This window comes from Jatropha curcas, chromosome 1, assembly GCF_041381405.1.
Source record: "Jatropha curcas cultivar XTBG-Jc1 chromosome 1, XTBG_Jcur_1.0, whole genome shotgun sequence".
Lineage (NCBI taxonomy): Eukaryota > Viridiplantae > Streptophyta > Magnoliopsida > Malpighiales > Euphorbiaceae > Jatropha > Jatropha curcas.
The window spans coordinates 8320772-8342795 of record NC_143151.1 but is presented as its reverse complement, the minus strand read 5'-3'; the positions used below and the strand labels follow the sequence as shown (position 1 = coordinate 8342795).

The following is a 22024-nucleotide window of genomic DNA, read 5'->3' as shown; positions in this document are numbered from 1 at the left end:
TTTATATATCTTCGGAAAAATAACCATAGTTTAGAAATTTTATATTTAAAAAAATTACTGTAATTCATAAAATTCATAAATTTTATATTAATCTCAATTTCATTTCACCATTTAATTTTATTTTAAAAATATTTTTTAATTTCATGAATATTCTTTTTCATATCAAATCACAAAATATGAAATTATTTAAATTAACAATTTTTTCTATTCCAAGGATTTCATACATGGGTTGAGCCAGAAAATTAAGTGAGGTAAATTTTATTCTCAAAATTCAATATAATAAATTTATTTATCTATCCACTAATTTAGCAATTGCAAGTTTTAAGTATTGGTAAAAACAACAATTGATTTACAATTTTTCTTAAAACCATTATTCAATTTACAAATACATTGATCTATAATTTTTCTTCAATTTATTTTACAAATTTTATATAGTAAAATTCATATTTATATAATTTTTCATGGTTGAATAATCTATATAATGACTAATTGAAAGATAATCATTTAAAAAATAAAATTAAAAATTAGATTTTTTTTTTCTTGAAGAGATAAAAAAATTAGATTGATATGCTTAATGTGTAAATTAAAAATAAAGAGAACAATTAATTGAAAAAAAAAATGACCGAAAGATAGAATTATAAGATAAATATTTAGTTGACAAGAGAAAAATTATGAAAAAAAAGGATGAATATAGTCTGAGTTTTGTTAGAAAACGGAAAAATAAAAATTTATCTAGGTAAATATAAATAAGAAAAAAGAAATATTTAATTAGAGTTTTATATATTTTAAAATATCAAAATTTTAATATGTTTATTTATTGAAATTATAAAAATTTCGCACAAAACATGATATGAAATAAAACTTTGACGTTGTTGAGCTGAGAGCTGAATCTAATGAATCAAGAAAAATAAAAATGAGACAAGAGAACATATAAGACAATCAAGAACAATACATATGTTTTTCTTTTTGTCACTTGAGGGTTGGGCACATGCCTACATAGGACATAGTAATATAATCAAATAGTTATTAATTACATCGAAAAATAAATTTTAAACATTTTAGTATGCTTTAAAACAATATTTAAATCTTTAACATTGGTTTTATCACCTTTTATTTATATAATTAAATAAAATAAACTCATTTGTTAAATATTAAAACAGATTTATTTTAATTTTTATTTTTTTTTTTATTTTTATTTAGTCAAAACCAAGAAAGCCCTCCTTATGGAATAAGTTAATAACAGTTCAAAGCACCTTTTTCATGATGTACATTGAAGGTATCTATGTGTATATCTTCCACATATCTATTCTTATGCTAAAGGCCTACATTTTCCTTCTCGTAAATGTGTTCTTGTCGTTGTTAAGCAATTGCTGTCAAATGATATATACATATATAACATTAAATTACAATTTTAATTTAGAGATATTAAAAAATATCAAAATTTTATTTAATAATAATTTTTTTTAATATAATATATTAGAATTTCATTAAGAATTTCAAATCAATACAAATAATATAGATACTGCGGAATTTATCTCGCAAGGAGAATTATGTGCTTTGCATGATGGTATTCAGGCAGCTAAATCAATGAATATATCACATCTGTTTGTAGAATGTGACAGTCTCATAGTGGTTGAAATGATTACAGGGGAAGTGGTGGTTCTTAGAGGTTTCAAGCCATTGGAGGAGTCGATCATACAGATGATGTCTGGTGGATGGATTTGCTTTCGCATATTTATACAGCTTATGCTACGTCTCTGCACTTAGGTTCTCATAATATTTGAATGTTTGTCCTCCTCCACTTAGTGAGTAGATTAGTCATGATACGAGAGGCGCAGTTTATTCTGGGTTCACCTTGTAGTTTTCTCTGTCCTCATCTTATTAACCAAAAAAAAAAAAAATGTTATTCATCAATCTATTAAAAAATCTTAATGAAAATTGAAATGTAAACTTTAAAAAATTAGTAGATTCTCGAAATGATTGATTAGATAAATTTCTTGAATCTTTTGATCATTTACGAACTAATTACTTATTTATGATGAAATAAAAAATTTTGAATTATTAAATCCAACGGAAGAATGACCATATATATCCATATGTGAGCTAAATTTCAATTCTATTTGATTATTTTTCAATTTTACAAGAAAAAAAAAATTACATCAACATATCGATATTCTACTTAACAATAATTTAGTTTCGTGAACAAAATCTTGATATTATATTATTATTCGATTTTGCAACAAAGTGATTACAAAACTTTATAAATGTTTTGCTTAACAAATATTTAATTTCATTTATTTTTAATGGCCATTATTTTGCATCTACGAGTATTTGTTGGTTTACTTATTGTTAAAATTAATTTGTGAGTGTGTTATTGAAATAAATATTATTATAAGGAAATATAAACTATAATATTGTATTTAAATTTATAGATTATATTAAATATATAATTTAAAGTTCTCATTTGGTTTTTAATTTTTATTTTCTTATTCTTGTAAGATAGTTACTTTAAGTTGTAAATAGTGGCAGTCTAATCATTTGATACCACTAATTGAACTAACGTCTTGATTTGGAAAAGATGAGCTGTAGGCGATCTAACTTTTCTTCTTAAACACATTACACAATAAACACTTCATCAATGAACTTTATTTAAGCCTGCAGCAATATCATATACTGTCATTTCAAGTTATATATATATATATATATATATATATATATATTTTATTCCAGTCAAGAAAATATAATTATCTTTTATTTAAGATTTACGACTTAGGTTTAGAATACGTAGCAAATCTAATGATACGAATTTAGAAATTTAAAAGTGATAAGTTTTTCTTAAATATAAATAAATAAAATAAATATATATTATTGATAAAAAAATTATATACAAATATTGGTTGTTCCAAAATATATATATATATATATATATATAAAAGTAGTGTGCAGTTGGATTGAATTTAGTTTCGTTTAACTACTTGCTCCTTCCGTTTTCCGTTAAAAACATACAAAAAGACGAAAAGAGCCTGAGATTGAGTTCCTTCTTCTCCAACAATTTTGTCACAAGTTCAGAGAAAGAAAACAAACAAATAAGGAGAATGAGAATCGATAATCTTCATTCCTTTTCAAAATCTGTATATATAGTTTGTACAAGAGCAAAGTCTCTTAGCTGGGCCTATAACTAATTATGTCCTAGTCAACATACATAAAATTGTATTTCTATATTACATAAATTAACTTAAATAATTACAAAAGCACTAAGTAAGTGCATTATTACAAGTTCTTCCTTTATCTGTACTCTGCAAAGATTGATACTCCCCCTCAAGTTGAACATAAATGTTGCTCAACAAATACCTGAATTGAGAAGGATGCAGTGACTTGATAAACATTTCTGCCTTTTGTTCACTTGACTAGAGATATAAAGGTTTAATAACACCATTTAATACTTTTTCACTCACAAAGTCAATATCTATCTCAATATGCTTACTCCTTTCATGCATAACTGGATTCTTTGCTATGAGTATAGCAGACATACTATCTGAATATAAAAGCACAGGTTGAGGAATAATAACTTGAAAATTCTACAGTAAAGCTATAAGCCAAATTATCTCTGAAGTAACGGCTGCCATGGATCTGTATTCAGCTTCAACCGAACTTCTTGAAATGGTAGGTTGCTCCTTCGATTTCCAACTAATGAGTGAGTCTCCGAGAAAAACACAATAACCTGTTATACACTTTCTTGTCTCAACACATGATGCCCAATCACTGTCAGAGTATGTTGTCAGTTCCAATTTAGATGTTGAAGACAAAAATAAGCCTTGTCCTAGACTGCTCTTCAAATACTTCAAGACCTTAAAAGCAACTTCCAAGTGTAACTCAGAAGGAGAATCCTAAATTGGGCAAGTGTATGCACCCCATAAGAAAGATCAGGTCTTGTTAAAGTGACATACATAAGTTTCCCAATTAGTTGCCTGTAAACAGTAGGATCCTTTAGTTTGTCATGATCTGAATGAACAAACTTAGCATTCACTTGTACAGCTATTGAATTAGGCTTAGCTCCTAGCATACTGTACTATTCCAAAAGCTCCAAAACATATTTGACGGGCGTCGAATCCGCCAAAAATAATTAACCTGCTCTTCTACAAAATAAAACTTGTAAATATGGTGAGAAGGGTCGAACCCTAGGGATTAGCTTTGTCGAAAATAAACCAGAACTGAAGAAAAAAAAATAGATATTGAAACGGGGGAATTTAATAATCGAACTAAACGAATTAAAATTAAATCAAAGAAATAAATGCAATAAAATTAAAAATTGAACCTGGACAATTGATAGTAAATTCAGCCAAGGCATACCGCGGTTCGAAGATTTGATTCGAGTGATCATTGATTCAAGATTAATTCCTTAATTCATATTACAGACAAGTTATAGCCAGAAAGAACGTCAACCCAACCAATTCTACCGTAGGAATAGGTTGCTAAGATACGATCTAATAGCAACCCCTAATTAACTAACAATCCTAAGTACGACGAAGGATTTAACTGTTAACCGCTTTAAAATCTAATAGAACCCTGCCCCGATTAACAGAAACTACGAGCATCTGTTTAAATCTGATTATATTCTTTCTTAATACAACCTAAAAAGTTCTACCCAATTACGTTATATTAATTACTACTGCATCAACCTAACCAAACAATTACGGATTTGATTACGCCGAATAGCTATGGAAATTTCTACCAAACAATATAACGGGCCCTGTTAAATCATTCAATAAAATTTCGCTAGGGGATATATTTTCCCAATAAATCACAGAAAAAATATAAATGCAATAGAATAAAGAAATTCAATTAAGTTCAATATAATCTCACAATCGAAATCAACCTTCTACCTTGGTTTAGCCTTAACTGAACAGAACGTTTAACCACACATGGCTATGGAAGAAAACATCCTCACAAGAATTGAAAGTTCAGCAGAAATCTCTCAAAAATTCTGTCAAATTCGTCACAACCCAAGGGAGGCGAAAGATGATCCACAAAAAGACCTAATTTCAACTTAAATAGCCCCTAGAAGGTGGGGTCCACTAATACAATAAAAATACCCACTAAAAACTGTGTCTAATATCATCATGTGGCTGTAAAACGTGCTAGAATTAGTTGAAGAAGTCGTGACCAGCCAATAACGTCACAATCGGTCCACTGGTCTGATTTCCTGCTTAGTCTTGCCCAAGGCTAAGAGCCTAACAGCTTGCATTTGTGTTCCAAAATTCCAGCAGCTCCTTCCTTGCTCCAAAACATTTCAATTGTGCTCCTTTTTGCTTCATTCATATCAAATCCAACTTTTCCTAGCATAAAAACAATAAATCAAGTTAAACCACTCTTTTAAGCACAAAATGACACCAAATTAACACAAATATAACAATAAAAGAAAATTGGATTTGCAAGTTATCAAATTTCCCCACACTTATCCCATGCTTGTCCTCAAGCATGACTTAGAATTCGAAATCTAATCTATATTGGAGACCACAACTTCACAACGAAACTCGATTCAACATATGCAAAAACCGCAAACAACGCAACATCGCAATTGGATACCAAGCTGTCAAAATCATCCCATCATCGTGAACTCAATCGAAAAAAGGTTACACTAAGAATTCTTAAAACACTCACACACACATACGAAGCTTGAATCAACAAATGTTTTGTCGAGTAATAATCAAGGCATATAAAATACATTTTCATAGCTTCAAGAAAACATGATAATGAACAACCATAAGCTCTCCTCGCGGTTCCCTCTCCACTAATGTGGGACAAGTCTCAACTAAGAATCATTAGGTCTTTTATATGGGTTAGGCTAGGGTAATGGTTACAAAAGAAAAGGATAATGTAAGGCTAGAGAATAATAAGAAAATAAGTCTTTCACATTAGGTTCAAAGAGCAATGCACGTTATTAACTTTAATGCTTAGATGGCAACAAATGCAACTTCACAAAACAAAACATAACATTGACAAATGCAACTTCACAAAACAAAACATAACATTGCAGCCTTTTCCTCTATTTTTCCCTTTTTTTTTTTTTTTTTTTTTTTTTTTGATTTTATGGCTGCTGTTTCTTTATCCTTTCTTCCTTTCTTTTTTTTTTCTTTTTTTTTCTATTTCTTTTCTGATTTTCTTTTTCTCTTTTTTTTTTCGACATCACAACGATTAATTACATATAAGTCGCTATGACTATTTATTCCAAAACACAAACATAAACAAGAAACAAAAATGCATTCGCGCCAAAACTTGAAACTTAAACATGCATGCTCAACAATGATTAAAAAGACTATTTCCTTGTTCAAAGGTGGTAGGCAAGGAGCTTTTTTTTTTTTTTTGGGTTATACGGTTATATTGGGGGTTATGAAAAGAATTTGGAAGCACGCATTTAGCATGCTTCGTAGGCTAGAAGGGGTAAAAAGAACGGTAACGTCAAGGTGGGAAAACGTAGAATTTTTTTTTTTTTTTTTTTTTTTAGATCGACCAAAGAATGCCTAGATCATTTCCAAAGTCGAGACTCACCTAGGATTTCGCCTCAAGGGAACGTAGAAGAGAGTTCTAGTGTTCAGAAGCTATCCTAAATTTTTTTTTTTTTTCGACAATTGCTCTCAAAAACACTTATCAAAAGAGGCCAAGTTTCGAAAACCCGATTTGAGAATTCAAAGTGTAAACAATTTAAACCAAGATTCACGAGTGCAATGACGGTCAATTTCAAGTTATGGTTTTCGCTCGCTAAGTCTTATCGTCTAGGGCTCTCACAACAGTCAGACCAAGTTTCAAAAGCAAAGTTCTCCTCTCTAGATATCCTATAAATTCTAAATCATGTTTAAAGACACAATTAAGTCCCAGAGTAATCCCAAATGCAGCTCAAAAATAAAAAATTTTACTCAAAATATTCATGGGATAAGTGGTAAATAAAAACTCTAGGAGCATTTTTACAAAACAGTCAAAACCGGTCAAGTTTCATACCAAATATGCACATGGCAACAGCATATATCCATAATTGAAGCACAAATTCCAGCAAAATTAGCAGTTTCAGCAATAAAATTAAAAATTCAGCAAAAATGGTCACATTCCCCTCCCCACACTTACTCCACACATTGTCCTCAATGTGGACTCAAGGCTTAAAATGTAAATAAAAGGTAAAGTTGAAGGAAACTGCCCTGTTGTGAAGGAAACTGCCCTGTTCTAGCCATTAAGAATATTGCTCTTGCTCATCCTGAAATGCAACTGAAAACACAAAAACACAACCAAAAGAAAAACAAAAGAACAAAATGCAAACCAAATGGTTGTTAGTCTGCAAATGTTATTCAGCTTTCTATCACCTCAAAGATGTTAACCAAGCAAAGAGCCAGCAAAGCAAAATCAGTTCAACTTAATAAACAATTCTGCTCAACTATCAATCAAATTTCCAATATTGAACATGGCAAATTTCCAATCCCACCAACTTCTGCAATTCAATCAATTGGGTTTGATGTTGTACCTATTACTCTCAATACTGAACATGGCATTAAAACAACATAGCAAAATAGGCAAGCAAACTTAGTTCAAACAATGACAACAGATTCTAAGTTTTAAGAGCTCATATTCAGAATATTAATTTTAAACCCAATAAATTGATCCCAAATCGCATTGAACACTGAATTTAGTCAATAAAAGCCTAGAATTAAACCCAACTCATAATATTCAGCAATCGAACTCCACTCAGTTATCAACTCCAACTCCAATTTAAACAAAATTCGAATTATCAACAAGCAAGAAAATTATAAAAACTTCCCCTTCAGCAAGTATTGCAAAGTTAAACAATAAAACCCAATAAAAACTTGCGAAACAACAAAACCCATAAATCATAATGTGCTCAAATAGCTTCAGCCAACAATCTATAATATAGCTAAGTTCTTCCCTAATTCAAATTCAGCAACAATTGATTAACTAAAAAAAAACCCAATTGAAATCAATGACAATGCAGTAAATTGGAGCACAGACACTATCTTAAATCACGATTTCTATTCTAATAGGAAGTAAATTAATACCTGTTGCTGAAGTTGGCACGGAGAGGAATCAGATGAGGAAGGAAGACGCTGCTGTTGGGTTTTTGCGTCGCGCTGTAGAGTGACGTAGGATTGGGCTAAGGACGAAAAGAAAGTCTGTTTGGGTTTTAGGTCGTCGATCGGAGTGACAAAATTCTTGTCGCCGTTCTTCAGAACTCCTGCCATCGTTCAAGACTCTCAGCCAATGCAGATTTCGTCCAAAGAGCGCCTGCTGCCCCTGTTGCGCCTGCTGCCCCTGTTTGGGTTCTCTTATTCTCTCTCTTTTTTTTTTCCTTTTTGTTTTCTTTACAGTTGCCGCACAAATATAAGGAGTTGTTAATTTTTTTTTTTTACCCAATATAATAACAAAGTAGCTGAATAAAAGAAAAAGGAAAAAAAAAAAAAAAAACTCTAAGTCAAATATACCCTCTTTGCTAAAACGAATAAACGCCCTATACTCACCCCAACGAACACAGCAAAATAGAAAATAAAACAACTTTAACCATGCCATTTAAAAACTCTATAGATGTTAAACCCAGAAAAACACAGTGTCCCCAGGTTAGGGACGACACTGTTCATGCAATTTTTTTGTTGTTTTTTTTTTTTCAAAAAAAAAAAAATAAATAAATAAAGAAAAAAAATAATAATGAAAATTCAGAGAGAAAAAAAAATATAAAATAAAATGAAACATAAACTAAATGCTGGGTTGCCTCCCAGTAAGTGCTTGATTTTAACGTCTCCGGCTAGACGTTCTTGAGCTAATCAGCTATATTCCCCTGGCTCTTCGAGCCTCAAATTCTCCGATTGAGTAGCTCCAAAACCTTCATAAAATGGTTTCAATGGATGCCCATTCACCTTAAAAATTTTATTGGTCTCTAGACTTTGAATTTCCACTGCACCATGAGCAAAAACATTAGTAACAACAAATGGACCAGTCCATCTGGACCTTAACTTACCAGGAAATAATTTGAGTTTAGAATGAAATAATAGAACTTTTTGACCAACTACAAAGCTCTTCCTGGATATCATGCCATCATGGAAAGTCTTAGTCTTCTCTTTGTATATTCTGGAGCTTTCATAAGCTTCATTGCGAATTTCCTCAAGCTCCTGCAATTGTAATTTTCGGTTATCACCAGCTTCACCGTACTGCATATTACAGCGCTGAATAGCCCAAAATGCGCGGTGCTCCAACTCGACAGGCAAATGACATGGTTTGCCATAAACTAAGCGATAAGGTGACATTCCTATTGGTGTCTTATACGCTGTCCTATAAGCCCATAAAGCGTCGTCCAGCCTGACACTCCAATCTTTTCTATTAGGACTCACAGTTTTTTCCAGTATAGACTTCACTTCCCTATTCGAAACTTCTGCTTGTCCACTTGTCTGCGGGTGATAGGCTGTAGAGACACGATGCGTAATACCATACTTCTTGAACAAATTCTCCATAATCTTGTTACAGAAATGAGTTCCTCGATCACTTATAATTGCTCTTGGAATTCCAAACCGAGAAAAGATATGGCTTTTGACAAAATTCACTACCGTCTTCGCATCATCAGTCCGAGTTGCCTTAGCTTCAACCCATTTGGACACGTAATCCACTGCCAACAATATGTAGCTGTTCCCGAATGATGATGGGAATGGCCCCATAAAATCTATACCCCACACATCAAAAATCTCACAAATAAGAATAGAGGTAAGGGGCATCTGATCTCTACGACTCAAATTACCTGTCTTCTGGCAATTTTCGCAAGATTTGCAATAAATGTACGAGTCTTTAAACATTGATGGCCAGAAAAGTCCACACTCCAGAATCTTGCGAGCTGTTCGTTGAGGACCAAAATGACCTCCACAAGCTGATGAATGGCAGAATTTCAGAATGGATGGCACTTCCACATCCATAACACATCTTCTAATCACCTGGTCAGAACAAAACTTCCACAAGTATGGATCATCCCAAACAAAATACTTAGCATCTCTCTTGATTTTATCTTTTGCAGCTCTAGTTAAATTTTCTGGTAAAGTACCTGCAACTAAATAATTCACTATATCAGCATACCATGGAATAACTTTTTGGAAGCTAAAGAGTTGCTCATCCGGAAAATCATCGTCCAATGGTGATGGCTTTTCATTCAAAATCAACCGGCTAAGGTGATCAGCAACAAGATTCTCGGACCCCTTTTTATCTCTTATCTCTATATCAAACTCTTGAAGCAAAAGAATCCAACGAATCAAACGGGGCTTGGAATCCTTTTTCTTTAACAAATACCTCAATGCTGCATGGTCAGAGAAAACTATCACCTTTGTTCCTAACAAATACGACCTGAACTTTTCCAAAGCAAACACTATCGCCAAAAGCTCTTTCTCTGTGGTAGAGTAGTTGCATTGGGCATTGTCCAGTGTTCTTGATGCATAATATATGACATGAGGATTCTTCTCAATACGCTGTCCAAGAACAGCCCCTACAGCATAGTTACTCGCATCGCACATAATCTCGAAAGGATAGTTCCAATTCGGTGGTTGGACTATTGGAGCAGAAATGAGCTTCTCCTTCAACATATCAAACGCTTTTCTACACTCCTCATCGAACACAAAAGACACATCTTTTTGCAAAAGCTTGCAAAGTGGTTGAGCTATCTTTGAAAAATCCTTAATAAAGCGTCTGTAGAAACCTGCATGGCCAAGGAAAGAACGAATCTCCCGCACACTTGCAGGGTAAGGTAAGGATTTAATTACATCAATTTTAGCTTTGTCAACCTCAATGCCTCTTGATGAAACAATGTGTCCTAGAATCAAACCTTGGTCTACCATAAAATGGCATTTTTCATAATTTAGCACTAGGTTTGATTCTATACACCTCTTTAAGACTTTTGTAAGGTTAGTTAAGCATTCATCAAAACAATTACCATAGACAGTAAAATCATCCATAAATACCTCAATAATCTCCTCTACAAAATCTGAAAATATACTAACCATACACCTTTGGAATGTGGCTGGTGCGTTGCAAAGACCGAACGGCATCCGTCGATAAGCAAATGTACCAAAAGGGCAAGTGAAAGTCGTCTTCTCTTGGTCTTCGGGTGCCACTGGTATTTGAAAGAAACCTGAAAAACCATCAAGACAACAATAATGAGAACGACCAGCTAATCTTTCCAACATTTGGTCAATAAATGGAAGTGGGAAGTGATCTTTTCTTGTGGCTGCATTTAACTTCCTATAATCTATGCACATCCTCCACCCATTTTGAACTCTTGTAGGAACCAACTCTCCTTCAGCATTCTCCACTACAGTAATTCCTGTCTTCTTAGGCACTACTTGTATAGGGCTTACCCATTTGCTGTCAGAAATCGGGTAAATCATACCAGCATCTAACAACTTCAGTATTTCCTTCTTCACCACCTCCATCATAGGTGGATTCAACCTCCTTTGAGCTTCTCTTATGGGTTTGCTGCCTTCTTCTAGAAGAATCTTGTGCATACAAGTTGATGGACTCAACCCTTTAATATCTGCTATTGTCCATCCTATGGCCTCTTTATACTCCCTAAGAACTTGAACCAAGCTCTCTTCTTCAACCTCACTAAGTTTGCTGGAGATGATAACAGGCAATGTGTCTCCATTCCCCAAAAATGCATATTTTAAGTGGCCGGGCAGCGGTTTCAACTCTAACTTGGGTGCCTGCAAAACGGATGGTAAAAGCTTCTCATGGTGAGAAGGCAAAACAATATGGCTGCGGCTGCTTGTTAGGGGCTGATTTGTCTCCATCTCGCACACAATTTCCTGTACATTTTCATTAACTAAGAAGGTTTCCTCATTCTCTTTAATACTGTCCATATTAATATTCCTGCAAAGCACTAAATCAAGCTCGTCAACAGCATTTAATTCAAACATTTCTTGTGCTAAAGGATCAATTACATCAATAGAACAAATACTAGACACATCACTAGGGTACTTCATAGCCTCATAAACATTAAATTCGACCTTCTCACCATCGAACTCCATAGATAATGTGCCTTCATAAGCATCAATTTTTGTCCTTGCAGTGCGGAGAAAAGGTCTCCCAAGCAATAAATCAGCTACAGTCGAGGATTTATCATCCTCCATATTAAGTACATAAAAATCTGCTGGAAAAATTAAATCACCAACCTGAACCAAAACATCTTCTAGCAATCCCACGGGATACACTATAGACCTGTCTGCCAATTGAATAATAATACGCGTTTCTTTCAAGGGACAACCCTTGAAAGATGAGTAAACAGATAAAGGCATGACATTTATAGAAGCTCCTAAATCACACATAGATCTCTTAATCCCTACATTGCCTATTTTACAAGGAATAGCAAACATACCTCGATCTTTACACTTTGGTGGGAGCCTCTTTCTTTGAATCATGGCGGAGCAAACTTCACCCATCTCCACCTTCTCAACACTATCTACCTTCCTTTTGTTGGTACAAAGTTCCTTGAGAAACTTTGCATACTTGGGTATTTGCTTAATAGCATCCAACAATGGAATATTCACCTCCACCTTGCGAAAGGTCTCCAAAATGTCTTTCTCTTCACTTTCCTTCCTTGTTTTAGCCAATCTCTCAGGAAAAGGAGGCTGAACAGTAAAGGTTTGGGGCTGCCGTACTTCAGCCTGTTCGGAAGGCCCATTTCGGTGAATTTCTACCTCCTTTTCAGCTTCTTCCTTAGAACTGCTGCTGCCTTTTTTAGGGGCTGCTGTGTTTAGCTCTTTACCACTCCTCAAAGTGATCGCACTTGCATTTTCCCTTGGGTTTACCACCGTTTGGGAAGGAAGCTTCCCTTGTGTTTCCAATCTACTCAAGGAAGATGCAAGTTGACTAATTTGTTGTTCCATATTCTGCATTCCCTTTCTTGTTTCTTGCTGGAATTCTTGTTGAGAAGTGGCAAGTGACCTCACAATATCTTCCAATGGTATTTTTGGGGGAGGAGCTTGTTGAGGAGGTGGTCTAGCTGGTTGGTATCCTTGGAAATTTTGGTTGTGGCTTCCATAGCTAAGATTAGGATGATTCTTCCAAGCATTATTGAAGGTGTTACCCATCGGTCTTTGGGGCTGCCCGGAATATCCTCCCATAGCGTTAACTTGCTCTTGATCACCATACCATGATGGACATGTGTCAGTTGGGTGATCGCTGCAACATACCCCGCACACACTTCTCTTCACAGGTTGCCCTGCAGCAATAGATTTAACAATAGAGGTTAGTTCGTTCAGTTGAGACTGAATGGAAGAATCACATACCTGATATAGGTTCCTAGAGGGTTCTTCAACTTGGCCAAATTGTTGTGAATTGGCGGCCATGGTGGAAATAATCTCTCTTGCTGCGAATGGAGTCTTATTAACAAGTGCTCCCCCACTAGCTGCATCAACCATCTTCCTTTCCATGTCAAGCATCCCTTCATAAAAGTACTGTATTAGGGACTGCTCAGACATCCCATGTTGCGGGCAGGCTGCACATAACTTCTTGAATCTCTCCCAATAGTCATAAAGACTCTCTCCAGCCTTTTGTCTAACCCCACAAATTTCTCTTCGTATGATGGCTGCCCTAGAAGCGGGAAAATACTTGTCCAAGAATGCTCGGGCCATATCAGGCCATATGGTGATGGAACCTGGAGGTAGATTAAGCAACCACTCCTTAGCAGCATCTTTAAGTGAGAACGGGAATGCCCTCAACTTAATTTGCTCTTCAGTTACCCCCTGCGGTCTCATGCTAGAACAAACTCCATGGAATTCCTTCAAGTGATTATGCGGGTTTTCGGTCTTTATTCCATGGAAAGTCGGAAGTTGATGAATAAGACCCGATTTAAGCTCAAATGGCACTTCCAACTCCGGGTAAGTAATACACATAGGCTGCTGCTCTACAGGGGCAGCCTGTAGCTCTCGAACAGTGCGGTTTTCGGCCATAACTTCCTCTTGGTCAATTTCTGTAAGAATCTCTTCCTGCTCAAGACTTTCTTCTTCGGTTTCAGCTGTAAAATCAAGGTGACCAGCTGCTGGACTTTCCGGTTCAGTTCCGGAAATCGATTCGGCCCACTTTCTCTCCTTCGCTTGTCTCCTTAGTGAGCGGGCTGTTTTCTCTATCTCAGGATCAAATAATATTGGCAAATTTTCAGACCTGGTCATTCAAAAAGACAACAAACAGTAAAGTTAACTAATCCCCGGCAACGGCGCCAAAATTTGACGGGCGTCAAATCCGCCAAAAATAATTAACCTGCTCTCCTACAAAATAAAACTTGTAAATATGGTGAGAAGGGTCGAACCCTAGGGATTAGCTTTGTCGAAAATAAACCAGAACTGAAGAAAAAAAAATAGATATTGAAACGGGGGAATTTAATAATCGAACTAAACGAATTAAAATTAAATCAAAGAAATAAATGCAATCAAATTAAAAATTGAACCTGGACAATTGATAGTAAATTCAGCCAAGGCATACCGCGGTTCGAAGATTTGATTCGAGTGATCATTGATTCAAGATTAATTCCTTAATTCATATTACAGACAAGTTATAGCCAGAAAGAACGTCAACCCAACCAATTCTACCGTAGGAATAGGTTGCTAAGATACGATCTAATAGCAACCCCTAATTAACTAACAATCCTAAGTACGACGAAGGATTTAACTGTTAACCGCTTTAAAATCTAATAGAACCCTGCCCAGATTAACAGAAACTACGAGCATCTATTTAAATCTGATTATATTCTTTCTTAATACAACCTAAAAAGTTCTACCCAATTACGTTATATTAATTACTACTGCATCAACCTAACCAAACAATTACGGATTTGATTACGCCGAATAGCTATGGAAATTTCTACCAAACAATATAACGGGCCCTGTTAAATCATTCAATAAAATTTCGCTAGGGGATATATTTTCCCAATAAATCACAGAAAAAATATAAAATGCAATAGAATAAAGAAATTCAATTAAGTTCAATATAATCTCACAATCGAAATCAACCTTCTACCTTGGTTTAGCCTTAACTGAACAGAACGTTTAGCCACACATGGCTATGGCAGAAAACATCCTCACAAGAATTGAAAGTTCAGCAGAAATCTCTCAAAAATTCTGTCAAATTCGTCACAACCCAAGGGAGGCGAAAGATGATCCACAAAAAGACCTAATTTCAACTTAAATAGCCCCTAGAAGGTGGGGTCCACTAATACAATAAAAATACCCACTAAAAACTGTGTCTAATATCATCATGTGGCTGTAAAACGTGCTAGAATTAGTTGAAGAAGTCGTGACCAGCCAATAACGTCACAATCGGTCCACTGGTCTGATTTCCTGCTTAGTCTTGCCCAAGGCTAAGAGCCTAACAGCTTGCATTTGTGTTCCAAAATTCCAGCAGCTCCTTCCTTGCTCCAAAACATTTCAATTGTGCTCCTTTTTGCTTCATTCATATCAAATCCAACTTTTCCTAGCATAAAAACAATAAATCAAGTTAAACCACTCTTTTAAGCACAAAATGACACCAAATTAACACAAATATAACAATAAAAGAAAATTGGATTTGCAAGTTATCAATATTTTCTTTGAGAGAGAATGATACCTTTTACTAGATCTTGCAAGTTCAAGTCCAAGAAAATAATAAAGGTCTCCCAAGCCTTTTAATTTGAATTAAGTCTACAACCTCGACTTCATTTGATCTACCAAATCTTTACTACTGCTGCCAATTATAATGTCATCAACATACACAAGCAGCGCTATGAGACCAGAATCTAAAACTTTGGTGAACAAAGAATAATCAGACTTAGATTGAGTAAAACCTTATTATGGTAAACTGTCAGTAAACTTAATATTCCATTGCCTAGAGGCTTGTTTCAAACCATATAGAGACTTTTGAAATCTACACCTTTGAACCACAACCATACTCCCCCTTAGGCACATAACTCGGAGGAAGATCTATATAAACTTCTTCAAGTAAGTCTCCATTGAGAAATGCATTGTTGATGTCCAACTGAAAAATGTGCCAATCAAAAATAACAGCAAGTGATAAGAAAACTCTAACTGTGGTATGCTTGGCCACAGGACTAAAAGTCTCTTGATAATCAAAATCGGGTTTTTGGGTATACCCCTTAGCCACTAACCCAGCTTTGTATTTATCAATTGTACCATCTGCTTTGAACTTGAGTTTGTAAACCCATTTACACCCAACAGCTTTAACATTTGGAGGCAATTGAGTAACAATCCAAGTATTATTGTCTTCTAGGGCAGCAAGTTCAAGGTTCATAGCTTCTTCCCAATGATCATCCAAGATAGGTTGTTGATAAGATATGGGCACAGAAGCAGAAGAATATAAGATTGACAAAAGAATGATAAGATGTAGATAATTGATTATAAGAAGAAAATGTTGAATGGAAGGAGAAGTGACCCAGCTTTGTATTTATCAATTGTACCATCTGCTTTGAACTTGAGTTTGTAAACCCATTTACACCCAACAGCTTTAACATTTGGAGGCAATTGAGTAACAATCCAAGTATTATTGTCTTCTAGGCAGCAAGTTCAAGGTTCATAGCTTCTTCCCAATGATCATCCAAGATAGGTTGTTGATAAGATATGGGCACAGAAACAGAAGAATATAAGATTGACAAAAGAATGATAAGATGTAGATAACTGATTATAAGAAGAAAATGTTGAATGGGAGGAGAAGTGACACATGCATGTGAATGAGGAAGATATGCAAGGTGATAATCATTAAGGTAAGGAGGTACCTTATAAGATCTAGAACTCCTTCTTAAAACAGGAATAGGATTAGACAAGGAAGGAACTATAGAAGAAGGAGAAACAGAAGGAGAATTAGAAGAAGAAGAAGGAGAGTCTGGTACATTAGAATTAGGAAGAGGAGCAGACACATTTAGAGAAACATTAAAATTTGTTGGTGACTCAATATCAGAGGAAGGAAAAGAAGGACAAAAGGAAGGAGGTGAAGGTAAAGGCAAAGTAGTGGTAGTATGAGATGTTGACGTAGAATGTTTAGAAGGGAAAATGGTTTCATGAAAAATGACATCCTTAAAGATAAAAGTGGTTTTGGTATCTAGATCATACAAAACATATCCCTCAACCCCAGGTGGATATCCAATAAAATTGGATTTTCAAGCTCTGGTGTCAAAGTTAGTCCTATGAGAAACAAGATTAGATGCAAAACACAAGCAACCAAAAGCTCTCAATTGAGTGTATGATGGAGTTTTGTGAAAAAGCATTTCAAAAGGAGATTTTTTGTTCAGTTTAGAGAGAAGAACTCTATTAATGCTGTAGATGGAAGTGAGAACAACATGACCCCAAAAAGGAAGAGGTAAGCTAGAGTGAAATAAGAGTGCCCTAGCCACATTTAGAATGTGTTAGTGTTTTCTTTCGACCACCCATTTTGTTGAGGGGTGTAAACACAAGTGGATTGATGCACAATACCAGAAGAAGCAAAACTGAATGTAAAAGGAATTCAGTACCATTGTCACTTCTAATGGTTTTGATAAGAGTATGAAACTGAGTTTGTACATATTTACAAATTTTAGGAACTAAAAATGACACTTCACTTTTGTGCTTCATAAGAAAAACCCAAACACATCAAGTATGATCATCCACAATTGTTAAGAAATAATGGTTTCCATTAATGTCCTTTTGGGAATATGGACCCCAAATATCCATATGTACAATATCAAATGGATTGTTTGATATACCACCATTATATGGAAAGGGTAACTTTTCATTTCAGCTCTAGGACATGTCTCATAAGGAATAAGAGAGTGTTTACAAGGAGTAGAAAGTAAAGGCTGCAAATATCTTATTCTATCATCTACTAAATGTCCTAATCTGTGATGCCAAACTTCAAAAGAAACAGCAGAGTATGAAGAAACGAAATTAACAGAAGTGACAAACTTAGGAAAAATATAAGCAGGTTGTAGGACAAACAAACCATCTTCCATTTTAGCTAGTCCAATCGTTATCCATGATGAAAGGACCTAGGTAAAACAGTAATAGAAAGGATAACAAAGCACAAAAGATTCGTAGCAGTAAGTTTACTCACTGAGATAAGATTGAAAGTGAAAGTAGGCACTATAAGAACATTCTCAAGGATAAAATTCTCATTTAAATTCACAGTTCCTATGGCTGTAACTTGCACACGTATACCATTTGGTAATCTAACATAAGAATTTTATAATGGAAATGAATGCACAAAAAATGACCAATGACAGATGATATGATCAGTGGCACCTGTATTGATGATCCAAGGTGACTGATCACATCTAGAATTTTGCAAACAATGAAAAACAAATGCAGAAAGAGCAGAGAAAACAGTAAAGTGAATACCTACAAGATTGACTTGAGCACCATTAGATGAAGGAATTGAATTAGATTTCAACAGAGGAGTGAAAGAGGAAATGATGGACTGATCATCTAAAAGAGTCATAAGCCACTGAACTCGATCCTTAGAAAGCGTAATACCAGAAAGATGCTCAGAAGTAGCTCCAACAGAAGTAACAGCAACTTCCTTAACAGAATCCAAGGATTGAGCTGTGACTGAGTTAACACCAGCAGTTCTAGATAATTGCCTTGGAAACCTTAACTGTGTTTGTGAAGAAACACGAGTTTGGGACAAATTCCTTGGCTTAGTAAATTTGAAATCAGGAGGAAAACTTATAAGTTTGAAACAATTTGCCTTGATATGGCCATGTTTTCCATAGTGATAACATACCATATCAGCTTTGTTTTTATCTCGAGTAACTGCTAAAACAGAAGATTCGTGAAAAGAATGTGTTTGAAGCATAAGAGATCGTTGCCTTTCTTCTTGTAAAACTAGGTTATAAGCTTGATCCAGAGAAGGGAACGGTTTCATCATGATTATTTGAGATTGAACTCCTTGAAAAGTTTCATTTAAACCATTAAGAAATTGGAAGACTTAATCCTTTTGCTGTGATTCCATAAATTTCTAAAAATTTCCACAGGTACAATGAGGCAAAGGCCGATAAATTCGTAATTCCTCCCAAATTGTTGTCAGTTTTGTAAAATAAGCATCTATGGACTTTGTTCCTTGAGTAGTGTTACACAACTGATGTTGCAATTGATAAACCCTAGCATCATCAGGCTGTGGGAATCGCCGATGCAACTTGTTCCAAATCTGCTTTGCCTCTTCAAGATAAAACACTGTAGATGCGATTTGAAATGAAATTGATCGAAGGAGCCAAGCCACAACCAAATTATTGCAACGAATCCATGACAAATATAAAGGATCAGAAGGCTCTGGCTTAGGAATCGATACATCAAGAAATCCTAACTTGTTTCGAATTGAAACAGTGAGAAGAAAAGAACGACGTCAGGTCACAAAATTGCTCGACGTGAGCTCTAGAGTTACAATAACAGAACCATGATTCTCTGAGTGATGTAGATAATAAGGAGAATTAGTATTTTCCAATGGATGAGACGTCAATGAAGGAGAAAGACCAGAATTTGGTGTAACGGGTGAATTCATCATTGTCGATTAACAAAAGAAAGCTGAAGATGAACAATAAAGCAACCGTCTCTTGAAAACTTGGTTAATGCTATGATACCATGTCACAAGTTTAGAGAAAAGAAAACAAATAAATGAGGAGAATGAGAATCGATAATCTTCATTCCTTTTCAAAATCTGTATATACAGTCTTTGCAAGAGCAAAGTCTCTTAGTTGGGCCTATAACTAATTCTGTCCTAGTCAGCATACATAAAATTGTATTTCTATATTACGTAAATTAATTTAACTAATTACAAAAGCACTAAGTAACTGCACTATTACAAGTTCTTGCTTTATCTTTACTCTGCATAGATTGATAAATTTATCCTCAGCCCCAATGCTCTTTCTCCTCCAGTGACTCCACTTTCTCTCACTTCTCTCTCACCATCAACCCATGTCTTCTTCTCCATCCTCTCATCCTCAACTGTAATTCTCTCTCATTTATTTGATTTACTTTTATATTCTTATCCCTCACTTGCTTTGCCACTCCACAATTTCTGAAACCAAGCTCCTTAATTAGCTCATACCTCTGCCTCCTTTATCCTTACCATACCAATCACAGCATCAAGACAAAAAGGAAAAGGAAAAAAAAAAAAAAAAAAGAAAATTGTGAAGCACCAAGGGCCAACAGAGATGGAAAAAATAAAAAACAAAAACAAACCTAAAGTAAAGAAGACCCAAATGGGCAAATTAGAGAAAGAAAGAAGGATGAGAAAAATAAAATAACAAAGACTAAACAAATGACAAAATCCATTAAACAAATAAACTAATAATGTATAAATAAAAAAAAAATTGAAAATTCAAAGACTGACCAAGGTAACAACATGTATAGAAAGATTCTTTAAGAGCAAGAAGATGAATATGGTTTTTAAAGGGCTATTCTTGTCATTTTAAATTAATTCTCTTACATCTTAATTACTTTTTGACTCATTTTAACGGAATAAAGTGAAAATATGGACAGAAAGACCAACTAGTTATACGGAAATAAACCTCAGAGACCACTAATTAATATTGCCAAATAGTATAGATGGATTGATTAATTTAGTTACATGTCAACGAAGAAATAATTATTTTTCGTTATTTTAAAAATGAGGCTGCCCATTTTGCCATTGCTGGAGCTGGATTTTATTTTCTTTGTGTTTGGGATAGGACTACCTGGTGCTGGTTAATAATTTGAATAATCAGTTTGTTACTCGTAATGTACTAGGTACTAGAATTCTGAAGTGTCTATTATTAGCTAGCCAATGCTCTTCTTTCTAGGGGTGAATATTCGGTTCGGTCAATTCAGTCAATTCGATTAATTGGGTCAATTTGGTTCGGTGAATAAATATACGATTAAAAAAAATTAAATTTTTAGTTATCGGTTAAAAGTTCAATTGAAAGTTAATTTAACCGAATTAATCAAATTAACCAACTCTCAAAACTACGTCGTTTTGATTAAGTAGATAATAAAATTAATTTTTAAAAATATTATTTTGATTAAGTAGTTATTAATAAGTTCGGTTAATAATTATTTCGATTAAAGTCGATTAATAATAAATTTCGGTTAAATTCGATTGGTTAATTAAGTTTTCATTTTCTTTAACTTCAGTTCGGTTAATTATCAAAACTAATTTGGCCAAAACGGTTCGGTTAAGTTCGGTTAAAAAAATTAGTTTGATTAAATTTGGTTAAATAAAAAAAAATCAGTTAAAAATATTCATCAAATTGACTAGATTCGTCAAATGCTAACCTTCTTTCTTTATTTCTCATGTTTATTGGATGCAAATAAGGTAGCTCATTATCTTGTATATTTTTAATATGTTTCTCCTTATTCTAAATTTAGTTTGAAAAGTACACAAAAACATAGTCTAGTACGAATTACATATACTAACCTAACAATAGATTTATGTTCAAATCATCTCGCCAATACTAAAAAAAAAAAAAAAAGAATAGCTTAAAAAGATAAATGCGGTTAAGATTAAACGAACATATTAAAATAAGTGGATGGATCTAAGAGTTTTTATTTTCAAGTCAATGTATAATTATTTTCTATGGTTAATATATATAAAAATAAACACCTTGTAAGTATGTGCAAGAATTTCATTAACTTCGAATTACTTGAAGTAATTTTATAATTTAACTGAGCATTGATGAAAATTTCATACTCATATTTTGAATAAATTATACAAAATAAAAAAAAAACAGCAGCGCTAATTGTGAATTAGTTGTATATTCTCCTTTAGTGAAAATAAATTACTTGTACTCTTGTAGAAAGGCATCACTTACAAACCATCCTCCCAAACTTGCTCAAAATCTATTCGTTTTAAAACCGTTGGGTTACTTCCAAGAGCAAGAAGATCAATACTCATTCCAAAAAAGAAAAAATAGCGACAGAGAGGGATGATTCATCATCAAAACATCTCTAAGTGAGATTTCTATTATCCTATGTGCTAGGATTTGAACTCTTTTTTTCCCCTGTTCCAT

The 22024-nt window shown here is 34.1% G+C and overlaps 2 protein-coding genes and 1 non-coding gene across 5 annotated transcripts; 1 reads left to right on the top strand and 2 right to left on the bottom strand.

Annotated features, from left to right (window-relative positions):
* Window positions 1-5294: 5294 nt before the first annotated feature.
* On the bottom strand, window positions 5295-14493 carry LOC149498938 (uncharacterized). Its single transcript, XM_089715977.1, has 2 exons — window positions 8061-14493; window positions 5295-7257 (listed from the first exon to the last, which is right to left on the bottom strand). Exon 1 carries the CDS (start codon window positions 14193-14195, stop codon window positions 8820-8822), a length of 5376 nt encoding a protein of 1791 aa, XP_089572103.1. The 5' UTR covers window positions 14196-14493; the 3' UTR covers window positions 5295-7257; window positions 8061-8819.
* Window positions 13504-13610, top strand: LOC119370860 (small nucleolar RNA R71). Its single transcript, XR_005178409.1, has one exon. It is a non-coding gene; the product is annotated as a small nucleolar RNA R71 (small nucleolar RNA).
* A 463-nt stretch (window positions 14494-14956) lies between the features above and the next one.
* Window positions 14957-20196, bottom strand: LOC119371326 (uncharacterized). 3 transcript variants are annotated; one of them, XR_016319501.1, is made up of 3 exons: window positions 15842-18374; window positions 15625-15741; window positions 14957-15492 (listed from the first exon to the last, which is right to left on the bottom strand). XR_016319501.1 is itself a non-coding variant. In XM_089717610.1 (2 exons), the coding sequence occupies exons 1-2, from the start codon at window positions 18907-18909 to the stop codon at window positions 15380-15382; spliced, it is 642 nt and encodes a 213-aa protein (XP_089573736.1). In that variant the 5' UTR covers window positions 18910-20196; the 3' UTR covers window positions 14957-15379. The 3 variants fall into 3 exon arrangements, 1 of the variants encoding a protein (XP_089573736.1); XR_016319496.1 differs by having other exon boundaries at window positions 15625-18374; XM_089717610.1 differs by lacking the exons at window positions 15625-15741; window positions 15842-18374 and adding an exon at window positions 18381-20196.
* Window positions 20197-22024: the final 1828 nt, after the last annotated feature.